At 37.5% G+C, this 15,010-nt stretch overlaps 1 protein-coding gene across 4 annotated transcripts in view; it reads left to right on the top strand.

Annotated features, from left to right (window-relative positions):
• Positions 1-15,010, top strand: part of ZNF462 (zinc finger protein 462) — a 71,880-nt gene that overhangs the window by 25,854 nt on the left and 31,016 nt on the right. For 3 of the 4 annotated variants that reach the window (XM_063455204.1, XM_063455202.1, XM_063455205.1), the window contains exons 2-6: positions 1,918-2,169; positions 2,485-7,802; positions 10,595-10,750; positions 11,479-11,747; positions 13,344-13,462. In XM_063455204.1, coding sequence (XP_063311274.1) covers positions 1,950-2,169; positions 2,485-7,802; positions 10,595-10,750; positions 11,479-11,747; positions 13,344-13,462 — 6,082 coding nt within the window. In that variant the 5' untranslated portion in view covers positions 1,918-1,949. Of the gene's footprint in view, positions 1-641; positions 724-1,917; positions 2,170-2,484; positions 7,803-10,594; positions 10,751-11,478; positions 11,748-13,343; positions 13,463-15,010 lie in introns of those variants that run through there. The other variant, XM_063455203.1, reaches the window with a different exon arrangement.

The following is a 15,010-nucleotide window of genomic DNA, read 5'->3' as shown; positions in this document are numbered from 1 at the left end:
GAGGGCTGGGGATATTTTCCAGAACATGCTCTGAAGTTCAGATCACTCTGCAAACTGAAAAAAAAATGTACTTGGGGCACCAAGAAATGGTTAAAATCTTGCTGTGAACATAAATGTGCCTGCTGTATGTATCTAAAGCTGCTTCTCTCAAAGACACAGAGAAGGACTTGAGATATCTGTAGGAACTATGTGCTCTTGTTCTTTGCTGGTCTGGAGCCATGTTGTGCTGAACTGAGGCTTCAAGTGCCTGTTTTCTGTGAGGTAAAATGGCTGCTTCTAAAGCTCAGAGGAGTAGGACTGCATTGTGAAGCCTTACAGCTTCTCTGACGCAGGATCTCCTATCTGCTGATTGTGTGACAAAAAAAACCTTCAGCAGAGCTGTGCCTTGTTTGGCTGAGATGAAAGGACTAAGCTTGGGGGATGGGAAGAGAAAAACTGGATGATCTGCTTTTCTGTGAAGTGCTTTGAATGCAGGAGTCATCTGCACCATGGAAAAAAAAAAAAAAGCTTTTGAGATGTAATGGACTGTGCTGAAGAGACATAGGGTGGGGCTTCTGTTGCTGCTGTAATATGATCTACAGCAGATAGCAAACTCTTCCACACACTCCAGTCTTATGCTCTGAAAGAAGAGCTTCTAGTATCTTGATAACTGCAGCTTGGTTTTAAAAGTAATCTAGTACAAAGATCATGTTGATGGAGGTGGGAGGACAAGCTGTAGCTTAGGTAAATATCTCTGTGTATGAATTCAGTCTTTCTTTCCAGAGGTCTGTTGCAAGCAGCCAGGAATGAGGTTCATGCATTTTTTGTGAAAATTCTTGATATAATGACCACTTGTTATTCTTTCTTTATATCATTTTACTATTGTGAAACCTAGCTACAGCAGATTGAAATGAAAGACACACAAGCTCAAAGAAGATCCTACACTTTTAAAGTATATTCACATTGGCATATAGCATTCTTACATTTCAGATCATAAACTCTTCAGCCACCCACACCCAAAATAAGCTACAATTTGGAAAAACATAAGAATTTATGCATTTTGTTTCATAAAGCAGAATCCACTGTAACTGGCTTTCCCTAACTTAACCCACCCCTACCCCCATGTGCTGTTTGTTTTTGTGTCTGTGGCAGAAAGGGTTGTGGAAGAGTCTGGAATGATGAGTGAGGCTGTGAGAACAATGTGCCTTTGTCAGATCTAGAACGCTAATTTGCATAATTATTGGGACCCTATAAAGCATGAATTGTTTTTGGTTCTTACCGAGCAGGCTTGTTTTATTATATTATGGCTACAGCAAGGAAAAGTCGAATATGATTGTTTTAGCTAAAATTTAATATTATTTGTATGCAGCTAATATTTTCTGGTGGTTTGCTTATTTGGCATCTAATTATAATGTTCTAGACTGTATTTATGTAATTGATACTTCTACTATAATTGCTCTTATTCTATATCTTGTTTGTTTGTTTGTTTGTTTCACTAATTCCGAGTTGTGCTTGCATACCTATGAATGCAAGATGTAGTCTACAGGTTTTGGAAAGGTGGATCCTTTCTCTATAAACGTTAACATCAAATAACGAATTGCTACACAGAGATGAAAACAGTAATTGGCTGTCTGGGTACATAGGTTAAACAAATCCCTTGGACTTCTTGAAGACCCATTCTCCTGTTAATGTATTTTCTTAGTACAGATGTTCATCATAATATTCAGCCATGGTCCGCTTCCTAAAACTTTAAGGTTTTTGTATAATTTAACAACTAGAGAAGTATGCTTGCGTAATACATTCCAATAGTCATTTGACATATTCCATCCAATGTAGCATGTCTGTGGTTGTTTTTGTTTTTTTGCTTGGGTGGAGATTGGGTAGGTGAGTACTTTTAACCAGTATATAACTCAAGGTTTTATTTCTTCTGTTTTTCAGAATTTCCTAATGTAAAAACATAACCTAAGACCATGGAGGTTCTTCAGTGTGATGGCTGTGACTTCAGAGCCCAGTCCTATGATGACCTAAAGGCTCACATTCAGGATGTACATACTGCATTTTTGCAACCCACAGATGTAACGGAAGAAATTTCTAGTCAGAATAGATCTGTGGGTACGAATTCTAGCACCCAGTCAGAAGGCGTGTTCTCTTCAGTTAAAGATGAATTTATGTCAACAGAAGAAAATCATGGTGGGTTGAATTTTACTTTTTAGCCCCAATCAATTTGTGAGGTTTTTGTTATTGTTTTATTATAACATGAGATCAGCCCAAAACCTCCAATTTGTATTTAGTTGATAAGTACATATTTGCACATGTTTGTAAATTCTGTATTACTCCATTGTTTGTGTAACATTTCGAAATATTTTGTTTGTTTTTTTATCAGGCTTTTTTCTCTTCTTAAGCAATTTTGTTTGGTGGTGGGTTTATGATGTTTCTAAGGAAAATAAATATACAAATATTGTGTTTGAGTACTGCTTACACAATTGTTTTGCTTTCTCATTTCAGGGCCAAGTGCTTCTCAAGTTACACCTGGATCATATTATAGCCATAACACTGGTTTGTTTGGACAGTCAACAGCAGCAAACACCAAGCCAACCAACAAATTTTTCCAGTGCAAGTTTTGTGTTCGTTATTTTCGATCCAAAAACCTCCTTGTAGAACATACTAGGAAGGTTCATGGCCATGGTGGTGCAAGTCAATCACCTGGATCTTCAAGCTATAATATTACGATGCATGATGGCTTTGGGAAAGTATTCTCTTGTCAGTTTTGTACGTACAAGTCACCCAGAAGAGCAAGAATAATTAAACACCAAAAAATGTATCACAAGAGTAGCCTAAAAGAAACTAATACAACAGCAGCTTCCCATGCAGCATCTGTTCCCATGCAAATCCAAGAAGCATGTAAGGAACTTCCTGCAGAAGTAGTGGAACGTAGCATTCTAGAGTCAATGGTAAAACCTCTAACAAAGTCCAGAGGGAACTTTTGTTGTGAATGGTGCAGCTATCAGACGCCACGAAGGGAGCGCTGGTGTGATCATATGATGAAAAAACATCGTGGAATGGTCAAAATACTATCAAGTTTAAGACAGGATGGGATGAACATGTCTGAGCTACATAATAAAACTGCAATTGTTTCCAGTCCTGGTACAAGCTTTATGCCTCTAAATATAGGAACACATGATCTAACTAATGCTAACATGCCAAGTTACAGGGGCCCTATAAATAATGCACTTCCCAGAGACAATTCTCCAAAATATCCATCCATGTCATATGTTCCTATTAAACCAAAACCTTCTTCAAATGTAGGCATTATGAATTTGTCAGACAGGTCACCCTATGGAATTCCAGATAAGTCAAATTCTGTAGTTGAAATGGATAATAATAGCATGCTTAATGATTCCAGTTCTGATGAAGATTACATTGAACTGGATAGTGAAAATGGTTTTGGGTCATTGGATCATCCAGGAATATCTGGAGAGCCATTACTGGGATCAGAAAATAACAAGTTATTGGAAACAAAGGGAATTCCCTTCAGAAGATACATGAACAGATTTCAATGTCCCTTCTGTCCTTTTCTCACCATGCACCGGCGTAGTATTTCTCGTCATATTGAAAACATTCATCTGTCTGGAAAGACTGCTATTTATAAGTGTGATGAATGCCCATTTACTTGCAAAAGCCCTTTAAGGCTTGGGGCACACAAGCAATGTCATTCTGGTACATCACCTGAGTGGGATTCTGTTAGCACCCTGAACGAAAATATGCCTTCATCCTTAAATGAAACTTTTGAGAACAGCAGTGTAAATGGAAGAAAATCTGCAGTTATGACTGAGCCTTGCCAACAGTACCCTTACAAGTGCACCATGTGTAGCTATTCTACTACTACTCTGAAAGGTCTCAGAGTTCATCAGCAACATAAGCATTCATTTTGTGACGACATTCCTTCATCGAATAGCAATGTGGTACAACAAGACAGTGAACCGGATTCTAGTTCTAGTACAGTTAAGAAGAGTCAGACATCTATACTGGGATTATCTTCAAAAAATAACTTTGTTGCAAAGACATCACGGAAAAGTTCAAATGATTTTCCATTAGACTTATCACCTGGTAAAAAAAGAACAAGAATTGATGAAATTGCAAGCAACCTACAGAGCAAAATTAACCAGAGTAAGCAACAGGAGGAAGATGCTGTCATTAATGTGGAGGACGATGAAGAAGATGAGGAAAATGAAGTAGAGATCGAAGTAGAGCTCGACAAAGAAGATGACGTATCTGAAGCAATGATGGAGGCAGGAGACACTTACACTTTTCAGCAGATATGGAATAGGGATGGAACTGCATCCCAAAAAGGCATGAACTTCAGGAATATCCAGAATTATTCATCTTCCAATGGAGCGGAGATAGAGCTAACATTGTCTGATGATGATGAGGATTATTATTACCAGTCAGTGAGCCACCAAGACTCCAATGCATCTGTTTCTTTCAACCATTCTGGTGTTTTTAGTGAGAATGACCAAAACAATGAAAGTTCTGAATATAACGAAGAGTCGGGAAGACTATATTATTGTAAGCATTGTGATTTTAGTAACAAATCTGCCAGGAGTGTAAGTACTCACTATCAAAGAATGCATCCATATATTAAGTTCAGTTTCAGGTACATCTTGGATCCCAATGATCACAGTGCAGTGTACAGATGCCTTGAATGCTATATTGATTATAATAACTTTGAAGATTTACAGCAACATTATGCTGAGCATCACCCAGAAGCAATGAATGTCCTCAATTTTGACCAAACCGATTTGATATATAGATGCCGCTTTTGTTCTTACACAAGTCCAAATGTTAGAAGCCTAATGCCACATTACCAAAGAATGCACCCAACGGTTAAGATCAATAATGCAATGATATTTTCAAGTTATGTCATTGATCGCCATGATGAATTAAGTTCTGAATCTCAAACCTTAAGAGAAATTTTGAATTCTGCTCCAAAGAGCATGACAACATCCACTCCTGCTGGACCTGGTGCTAGTGCCCCTGCAACGTTTAGCAAAACTGCTACAAAGCCATTTGCCACAGAAAATGAAAATCAAAAATCTCCGTCATCTCTTAATAATGTGGTGGTCTATGACTGTGACGTGTGTAATTTTGCAAGTCCAAACATGCATTCTGTTCTAGTTCACTATCAAAAAAAGCATCCTGATGAAAAGGCTTCGTATTTCCGTATTCAGAGAACCATGCGTATTGTCTCAGTGGACAGTGGAACTGCATTATCACAGCTAGCATTTGATGGGGGCTGTTCCATAACACCAACTACTTCCAATGTGGTACCCAGTCAAGATTTAAATGCTGAAATTTACTTTTGCAAGCATTGTTCATATAGTAATCGCTCAGTTGTTGGTGTGTTGGTACACTATCAAAAACGACACCCTGAAATAAAAGTTACTGCAAAGTACATTAGACAAGCACCTCCAACAGCTGCAGATATGAGGAATGCTGATATTCCTCCACCAAGCACACCGTCAAAGCCTCCATCATCTTCCCAAAAGAAGGGCTCTTTACAGCATAGAGAAAATGAGATGTTCTTTTGCCAGCACTGTGATTATGGAAACCAGACCGTTAAAGGAGTTCTTATCCATTATCAAAAGAAACACCGGGATTTTAAAGTAAATGCAGATGTAATTAGACAACATACAGCTGCCATTAGAAGTCTCTGTGATCAAGGACAAAAGAAGCAAGAAGTCAATACAAAGTTATCACCATCCACAGCTGAGAATGAGAAGACAAAGCTTCGAAGTCTCAGGTGTAGACAATGTTCATATTCAACTCCTTATGTATATGCACTAAGGAAACACATGAAAAAAGATCATCCTACCTTGAAGGCCACTGTAACTTCAATATTGAAATGGGCCTTTTTAGATGGTTTTATAGAAGCTGGTTATCACTGTGAATGGTGTATCTATTCTCATTCAGAACCAGGTGGCTTACTTGAACATTACCAAAGGAGGCACCCGGAGCACTATGTAGATTACACCTATATGGCCACTAAACTATGTGCAGGTCCAGACACTAACCCTACTCAAGCAGCATCAGAACCAAAACCATATAAGTGTAAGGAATGTACATTTGAAGGACCTTCTATCTGGGATATAAGTAATCACTATCAATCTTTTCATCCTTGGGCGCTCAAAGGGGATGAATCTGTGTTGCTTGCAATAATTCGAGAAAAAGATGCTTCAGAAAAAGCAAATGCAGAAGAGTTAATATCTTCACAGAGTCAACCTCTACAAAAGATTACAGCAAATGCAGAACAGGGTGACAGTGGTGATGAATCCGGCCTGTCACATGAAAAACCTTTACAATCATCTGTTCACTCTGTGCTTTCTTCCTCCCCATATCAGTGCATGGTTTGCCAGTCTGAGTACAACAACTTACATGGCCTACTGACCCATTATGGGAAAAAACACCCTGGTATGAAGGTCAAAGCCGCAGATTTTGCACAGGACATAGACATTAACCCCACATCTGTATATAAATGCAGACATTGTCCTTATATTAACACTCGGATTCATGGAGTCCTTACTCACTATCAAAAGCGACATCCTTTAATAAAAGTAACTGCTGAAGACTTTGTGCATGATTTTGAACCACCTGCAGAAATTGCTCAGAATGAAGCAGAAGAAAACAATCGCATCTTTAAGCAGGGCTATGGTGCTTATAGGTGCAAAATATGTCCCTACACACATGGAACTCTTGAAAAACTAAAAATTCACTATGAAAAATATCATGACCAAACCGCTCCTGAAATGCTTTCTCAGTTGTCTCCAAAAGAGATTTCATCTGTTGACCAAGACACCCTTTCTGATGAACTTCCACCTCAGACAGTTGTCACTCTTGAACCTGGTGAGGTGACAGAAACTGTAAATTCTAAACGAAACCACTTGGCCCCACACACGGTCTTCAGATGCCAGCTATGTAAATACTTCTGCTCTACCAGAAAAGGAATTGCTAGACATTACCGAATCAAACATAACAATGTTAGAGCTCAGCCAGAAGGAAAAAATAATTTATTCAAATGTGCACTGTGTAACTATACAAATGCTATTCGCAAGGGCCTTGCTGCTCATTACCAGAAGCGTCATGATATTGATGCATATTATACACATTGTTTAGCTGCCTCTAGAACCGTTACTGACAAACCTTCTAAAGTAATCATTCCTACCCCACCAAAAGAGGACTCCCCTGAGTTAAGCGAAGAGTTAAAAAAGGCAGTGGAAAAGAAAAAATGCTCTCTATGTCCCTTCCAATCCTTCAGCAAAAAAGGGATAATGTCTCATTATATGAAACGTCATCCTGGTGTTATTCCAAAAAAACAAAATGCCAGCAAGCTTGGTTGTTATTTTACACCTGTGTATGCTGAGGAAAATGAATGCCAAAGTTCTGGTGAAGAAATTCTTGAATCAGAGGCACCAGTTATTGATGCAGAGCCTCTGGAAATGGAATTGCTTCCATTTAGATGTATAAAATGTTTCAAACTCTCTTTTAGCACTCCTGAGCTTCTCTGCATGCATTACACAGACCACCACAGCAAGGATATAAAGAGGGACTTCTCCATTTTGGGTATAACTGGCACCCGATCCTTGACCACTACATATCAATGCAAACATTGCAGCAGCAGGCTAAACAATGTAGCTGAGTTGACAACTCATTTAAATTCTCATATAGAGGACTTCCAGAAGCGTGCCAAACGTCAAGAGAGGAGGAAGCAGCTCTTGAACAAGCAAAAAAGTGCAGAGACTGCCATAGCAGATGGAAAGCATGATAAGGTAAATACTTTTTATTTATTTTTTAATCAATTTACATTAAAGGAACACTCCAAGCACCAAATTCACAATAGTATGCTGTAGTGGTTACAGTGCCTGAAGTGCCCTGTCATTCCCTCCTCCCCATCAGTGGATTTGGGACAGGTTAATGATACAATTGTTATATTATATTGTAAAGCACTGCGGAATCTGTTGCATGTGCCAATAATAATCAAAATGCGCTTAAGTTAAACATCTGGAAGAGACATAATATATATATTTATATCATAATTCTTGTTTACGCATTTTTGGGGATTCTGTGACTTCTATTAAAGTTATAATCTGAACAGGCCACACTTTGTAAAAATTAAGTTGTACAACCATAACCTCATTCTGAAAATTTAAATCCTAGAGATACTGGCCATTTTAACAATCTTGATTAACTAATTAACTATTTTGTTCTATGTGTCTTTAGTAGTACTAGTGTAGATGTCATAATTATTTTTTTGTAATCATATTCAGTGTTGAGATATGTATATAAATAAAGGGACACTATAGGCACCCACTATAGATCATTGAAGTGGTCTGGGTGCACTGCCCCAGGTTTCTTTGCACTGCCCCAGGTGTTTAAGATAAAAAAATTACCATTTATGGTTAACTCCCTCTAGTGACTGTTTACCAGAAAGCCACTAGAGGGACTTCTGGGCTGCAAGGTGACTTTTGGTTGCTTAACTGACGCTAAGCAACGCTATGCATGGGGACGTCCAGCGTCGCCCAAAAACATTAGTCGGCGGGGGAGGAGCTAAGGCAGACCTGAGCCAGAGCTGTGAGACATTGGCACTGGACTCGGGTAAGTGACAGAAGGAATTTTTAAATCCCATTCTGCACCACAGGGGAAAAGTTTGTTTTCCTGGCACTATAGTTTCCATTTAAGATATTTTATGTGTGTGTTGTATTGATGTACTATAGTATTAGGAATACAAACATGTATTCCTGAGTCTATATAGTGCTTGAGACAACCACAGCCCAACACCATAGTTCACTCAGGTGCTTCCCAGTGGGCATTCTATCACTTATATTAAAACCAAGTCTGGTTGATAAACCTTGTTCCAAATTATTATGAAAATTCTATTTAAGTGTCACAAAGATGTAATATTTAGTTTTTCAGTTTAACTCATGGATGGCATTGTGTCTCAGGGCTTTTTTGATCACTGAAAACAATCTCGGACACCTGTGATAGTTAGATTGCCAGGTGAGCCTAATTTAAGGAAAAACTACTAAAAGAGGGTGTTCCACATTATTAAGCAGAGCACCATTTTCATGCAATATGGGGAAGAAAAAGGATCTCTCTGCTGCCGAAAAGAGTAAAATAGTTCAATACCTTGGACGAGGTAAGAAAACATTAGATATTTCACAAAAACTTAAGCGTGATCATCACACTATTAAGAGATTTGTGGCTGATTGATTAAGAGCACAGACGGGTTCGTGCAGATAAAGGCACATTGAGGAAGATTTCTGCCAGATCCATGCATCGGATCAAGAGAGCAGCTGCGAAAATACCATTACATAGCAGCAAACAGATATTTGAAGCTGCTGGTGCCTCTGGAGTCCCACGGACATCAAGTTGTAGAGTCCTCCAGAGTCTTGCAACTGTGCATAAACCTTCTATTCGCCCACCACTACCCAATGCTCACAAGCAGAAACGACTGCATTGGGCAGAAAAATACATGAAGACTAATTTTCGAACCGTCCTGTTCACGGAGTGCCGTGCAACCCTGGATGGTCCAAATGGATGGAGTAGTGGATGGTTGGTGGACGGCCACCCTGTTCCAACAAGGCTGCGACGTCAGCAAGGCGGTGGTGAAGTCATGTTTTGGGCCGGAATCATGGGAAGAGAGCTGGTCGGCCCCTTTAGGGTCCCCCGAAGGTGTAAAGATGACCTTTTGCAAAGTATGTGGAGTTTCTGACTGACCACTTTCTTCCCTGGTACAGAAGGAAGAACTATGCTTTCCGTAATAAAATCATTCTTCATGCATGACAATGCACCATCTCATGCTGCAAAGAATACCTCTGCATCAATGGCTGCTATGGGGATAAAAGGAGAGAAAGTCATGGTGTGGCCTCAATCCTCCCCTGACCTCAATCCTATTGAGAACCTTTGGAACATCATCAAGCAAAAGATCTATGAGGGTGGGAGGCAGTTTACATCCAAACAGCATCTCTGGGAGGCTATTCTGACATCTTGCAAACAAATTCAAGCAGAAACTGTCCAAAAACCCACAAGTTAAATGGATGCAAGACTTGTGAAGCTGCTATCAAATAAGGGGTCCTATGTTAAAATGTAACGTGACCTGTTAAAATGCTTAAAAAGTTAAAATGTTATAAGTTTGATTGAAATAGCTTTTGATTTCAGTAAATATGCTGCAAACACAACAAAAGACAATTTTCAGTTCTTTACAAGCTATAAAGTGTTTTGAAACTTTCTGTGCGTAATAATTTGGAACAGTGCATTGAAAGTTTTTTATGTTTAAAATAAAATACTGTTATCATTAGGAGGTTTGTTCAATAACATTTGAATTGTACTCTTAATAGTTGATAACATGAGAATTATGCTGACTGTTATTTACATCAATTATTTAGGTAAATGAGAAATATAATTTGCATAATAATTTGGAACAGGGTGTAATATGATCTGGAGAATATTCACTGAAAACCTTTTTATTTGTTTTAACTAACCATTTTGTCTTGTTCCTAGTAAAAAAATATGTTTCTCCCATTTTCTCTTCTCTATATATAAATCTTTGATTCTGTTACAGAGTGGTCAAGATGTCATGCCAAAAAAGGAAAAAGTTGTTGTGGGCTACAAATGTAAATTCTGTGTGGAAGTCCATCCTACCCTCCGTGCTATATGTAATCATCTCCGCAAACATATACAGTATGGAAATGTTCCACCTCTTCCCCCTGACTTCAAGGTAATGTTTATGTAATAACGATGTATATAACACATATTTCAAAAAAGGGTAAAATATAATAGTAATACTGTTGGAGGAGGTGAAATATATATATATTTCCACTAAATTGTGGTGCATTATAAGAAAGGTGCATATTTTAGGCCGAAATAGCTGAACATGATCTCCGCTATTTGTGTAGCTGTGCTTTACTGACTTAACTATCCCAATACATATGTCGCATTCTTTTAATTCCTTGTTTCAAAAATAAACGCCACAGATTTATCTAGTATATAATTATTTTTTATTTTTTACATTTTGTAGAAGTAGTGAATATGCTTAGCTAAGTTAAGGAGCCCTACAGGTATGCTATAAAATGCCAGAGGTATGCATTTCCTGAAATTGTCTCACTCAAATGAATACTAATGTCCTGTTCCCTCTTTAATGCAGGATACATTTTATTCAGTTTAGTTTGTCAGGGGTTGTGATATTTTACCTTCTATCATCTCGTTAAGCAATTAATGTATGATAAAAATGTTCTTTTGGGATAAGTTAATAATTTTGTTTTTAATAGTGTTGCATCTGTGGGCATATGTCTGGCAGAAGCTCTTAATTCCTAGTTTTTTTTTTTTTGTAATGAGTCTGTAGTTACTATGTCTGTGAAATGTTTTCTTGTCACTTGCTCTAGTAGGCAATTTTAGCATAAAAAGTAGCTATTTTTTTATTTTATTTTTTTCCCCTTCTTCAATAAGGATGACAAAGAAGAGGTTGGTCATGTGAATGATGACCCAGAAAAAGAACCTGTGGGAGAAAGAGAAGTTTCTGAAGCAGATACAAAAGAGATTAACCAGGAGGAGGAATTAAGACCTGGTGGATACCCCTGCACCCAGTGTGACCGTGTTCTAATGTCTATGCAAGGTCTACGATCCCACGAAAGGAGTCACTTGGCACTGGCTCTGTTTACTCGAGAAGACAAATATAGCTGTCAGTTCTGTTCATTTGTCTCTGCCTTCAGACACAAGTAAGTCTGATTTTTATTTATACATTTATTTGGTTTATTGTATGTGTGCATTTTACGTTTATATCTAACTAATCCTGCTGTAGAAGGAACATTCCAAAATTAAAAAAGAAATGCATTTTTTTTTTTTTTTAGTCCAATGTTTCTCTATGAGAAGCATTAGCCGTATAATGACATCGGATTTGAAGAAGGGAAGCAGCTCTAGTGACTTTCTAGACAGCCGCTAGAGGGGTGCTTTCAGCCAAATATGAAGATTGCACTTCTCATAAATGACTATTTTATATAGTTTGAAAAGGGATAGCATCTACACTCCTAAACAACTGCATTAAAGGGACACCCCAGACTTTTAAAGCACTTCAGATTGCTTTATATGTAAAGAGTCTGTCCTTTTTTTATTTATTTATTTATTTTACAAAAATGCAGATTTCAATAGGAATTGGCATTTTTATAAATTAACCTTGTTACACCCAGCTGGCTGTTAATCAGACAACCCTCCATGCTCCTTCATCCAGGTCGTTTGGCTCAGTGAGGCTAAACTTGAGGCATGCAATGGCAAAAGCACTTGCCTTGCAAAGACTTCTCATTGAGCTACACTGGGGAGTTTGTGATTGGACTGACACAGAAAATCTGGGCTTGGTTGGAAGAGGCAGTCTTGCAAAGGCTTTAGACAGGAGATCTGCAGCTTTTGCATGCTGTTTTTAGATGTATCCCTAAAACAATACATAATTAAATGCATGCAGCAGTGGGGTATATCTACTAGACAATTACATTTTTAATTCATATTTTTGTTTTTGGGTAGTTGAGTGTCTTTTTAAGATGTAGTGACTGTGGTGCTTAGAGTCACTTTAAGCTGTTTTAATAAGACCACTCAATTCTATAGTTATTAAATGTTAATGATCAATGTTGTTGTCTCCTATATATTTCAAAAGCAACATTTATGAATATTCCATAGGCAACTTGTATTAAGGCTTCAGACCACTAGCAGTAACTTGGAGTTACTTCTTGTGGGAACTTTTGGAGATTTACTATGGAACAAAACAATTCTACTTCACAAGCATCTGTGAGCTCACAAAAATGTAAAACACAGTCTAAAATTGAAGATGTTTTATTTTTTTTGTTTGCCATGGACACTTGTATAAGAGATGAGTGCTATATTTCACCCATACAGAGTTATGAAATTAGATTTTTGTGAGAAATCTCTGTTAAGGTGCTGCCCACAAATGGAATGAACTCGGTTTTAATCACTACAACAATGATGCAAATAGAATACTGAAGAAACCAATGCCTATACTTGAGTTAGTGTACTGTCAACAGGTGTCCGTAGTAGTGTTTTTGTTAAGTTAATTATTTGTTAATTACAAGGTTACATGGTGGTCAATGAATTATTTCTTATTGTACATTAATTATTGTGTGCACAGTCAAAATATGAGATTTAAATGCAGAGCACTCAAGCATATATCTAAAGCTCAGGATTTTATAATTCCAAAGATTTAGTGTAAATATTTAATGTACCACGTCTTTAAGGAAGATAAGCAAGATTGTTTATTTCAAAAGCCATAACATGTTTAACATACTTTGCTTTTTTTCCTTTGTGCTTAGTTTGGATCGTCACATTCAGACTCATCATGGACATCACAAACCATTCAGATGCAAACTGTGCCCTTTCAAGTCATCTTACAATAGCAGGCTGAAAACACATATTCTAAAAGCACATGGCGGTAAGTTGTGCTATAATCCTATGAACCATAAACCATATATAGTAGCATCTGCTTTGTGACAGATGGTATTGTCTAGGCTTCTCTTTCCATGCATCTATTATGTCAGATATCCAAATAATACATTTAGTTACCACCGGTGAGCTTGAAGAAAAAACTTTAGCATAATATTGTAGTGTTTTGAGTTTTCATGAAACCCTCACTTGAGTTTACCTATGGGAAAGCCAATGTATTGCTTCCTATTTAAATTTTCTAATGACCTACTTAACAGTAGGTGAGAGTTATCCAAGTACTGTTATTTGGTTACATCCACTGATAACAGTATGCATGTTTAATTTAAAGGGACTCCCCACACCCCCTGAGTACTTCAGCTCGCTAAAATGCTTTATGTGTGTATCATGCTCTCTTGTTTACTATATTTTACAAAAAGTTCAGATTTCAATATGAATTGGCTCTTTTACTAATTAACCTTGTTACACCCCCTGGTTGACGATCAGACAACAGGTCCAGTTACTTCCTGGTTTGCTTAGCTCAGTGGAGCTACACTCAAGTGGCAGCAATTGCTCAGTGCACCTACTGCAAAGACTTCTCATGGAGCTATATTGGGAAGTCTGTGATTGAACAGACACAGAGTCTGGGCAGGGTAAAAAGGTGAGGGCTGGCAAAGCCTTAGGCGAGAGATATTAAGCTTTTGCAAGCTGCTTTTAGAAAAAAAAAAACACAATCACATAATGCATACTTGTTTTCATTTGGTGTTTATCTAATAAACAGTGATTATTTTGGAGTGAAGTGTCCCTTCCCAGACAACTATAGTGCATGTATTGAGTAAGGGAAGTGTAAAAGTATATGATGCACTGGAATGTGTAAGCTTTATATGGCTTCACTATGGAGTATCACACCTTGTGTAAGGACAGCATCCCATGACTCATTGGACAGAATGCAAGGAAGACAAATGGTTATGAACAGGAGATGCCTTTCTGTAGCAGAGATATGACCATGACCGATCATACTTTTAAACCTGTGTGTCTCATTAACAGCTGCAGGGCACATTTGGTTGAAGTCTTTGATTCTAAGAAGTTACTATCTTTTAATACAAAGGTTCACGTAATCCTTCCAACAAAAATGCAGAAGTTGGATTACTGCAATCAATGAAAATATTTTTTATTTTGCATTATTAAATGTTTTAATTAGATGTATCTTTTAGGACTTGTTATGCAGGACGTATACTATAGATCAAATTTATTTTAGATACAACCTGAAATAGATCAAAAAAAAATTTTTGAAGATAATTCTCAAACTTTGTAACAACTGTAATATATATATATATATATATATATATATATATACACAATTTATTTTACACACAAAAAAATATATCAAAGGTGTTGAAAAACTGTGACAAGTTTTATTTTTGCAAATTTACAACCATTTACACTATTTAGATCAAAGTTGGGGAGAGAGGGGTAAAGTGACTTGGTAAAATTTGCTATTTAGCCCCAATCTTGCCATTTGTTTCTTCTTTCATGAAAATACATAATGTAAATGTTGGTT

The sequence above is a fragment of the Pelobates fuscus genome, chromosome 5 (genome assembly GCF_036172605.1).
Source record: "Pelobates fuscus isolate aPelFus1 chromosome 5, aPelFus1.pri, whole genome shotgun sequence".
Classification (NCBI taxonomy): Eukaryota; Metazoa; Chordata; class Amphibia; order Anura; family Pelobatidae; genus Pelobates; species Pelobates fuscus.
The sequence above is the reverse complement of the archived record's forward strand: the minus strand, read 5'-3'. Positions and strand labels throughout refer to the sequence as shown.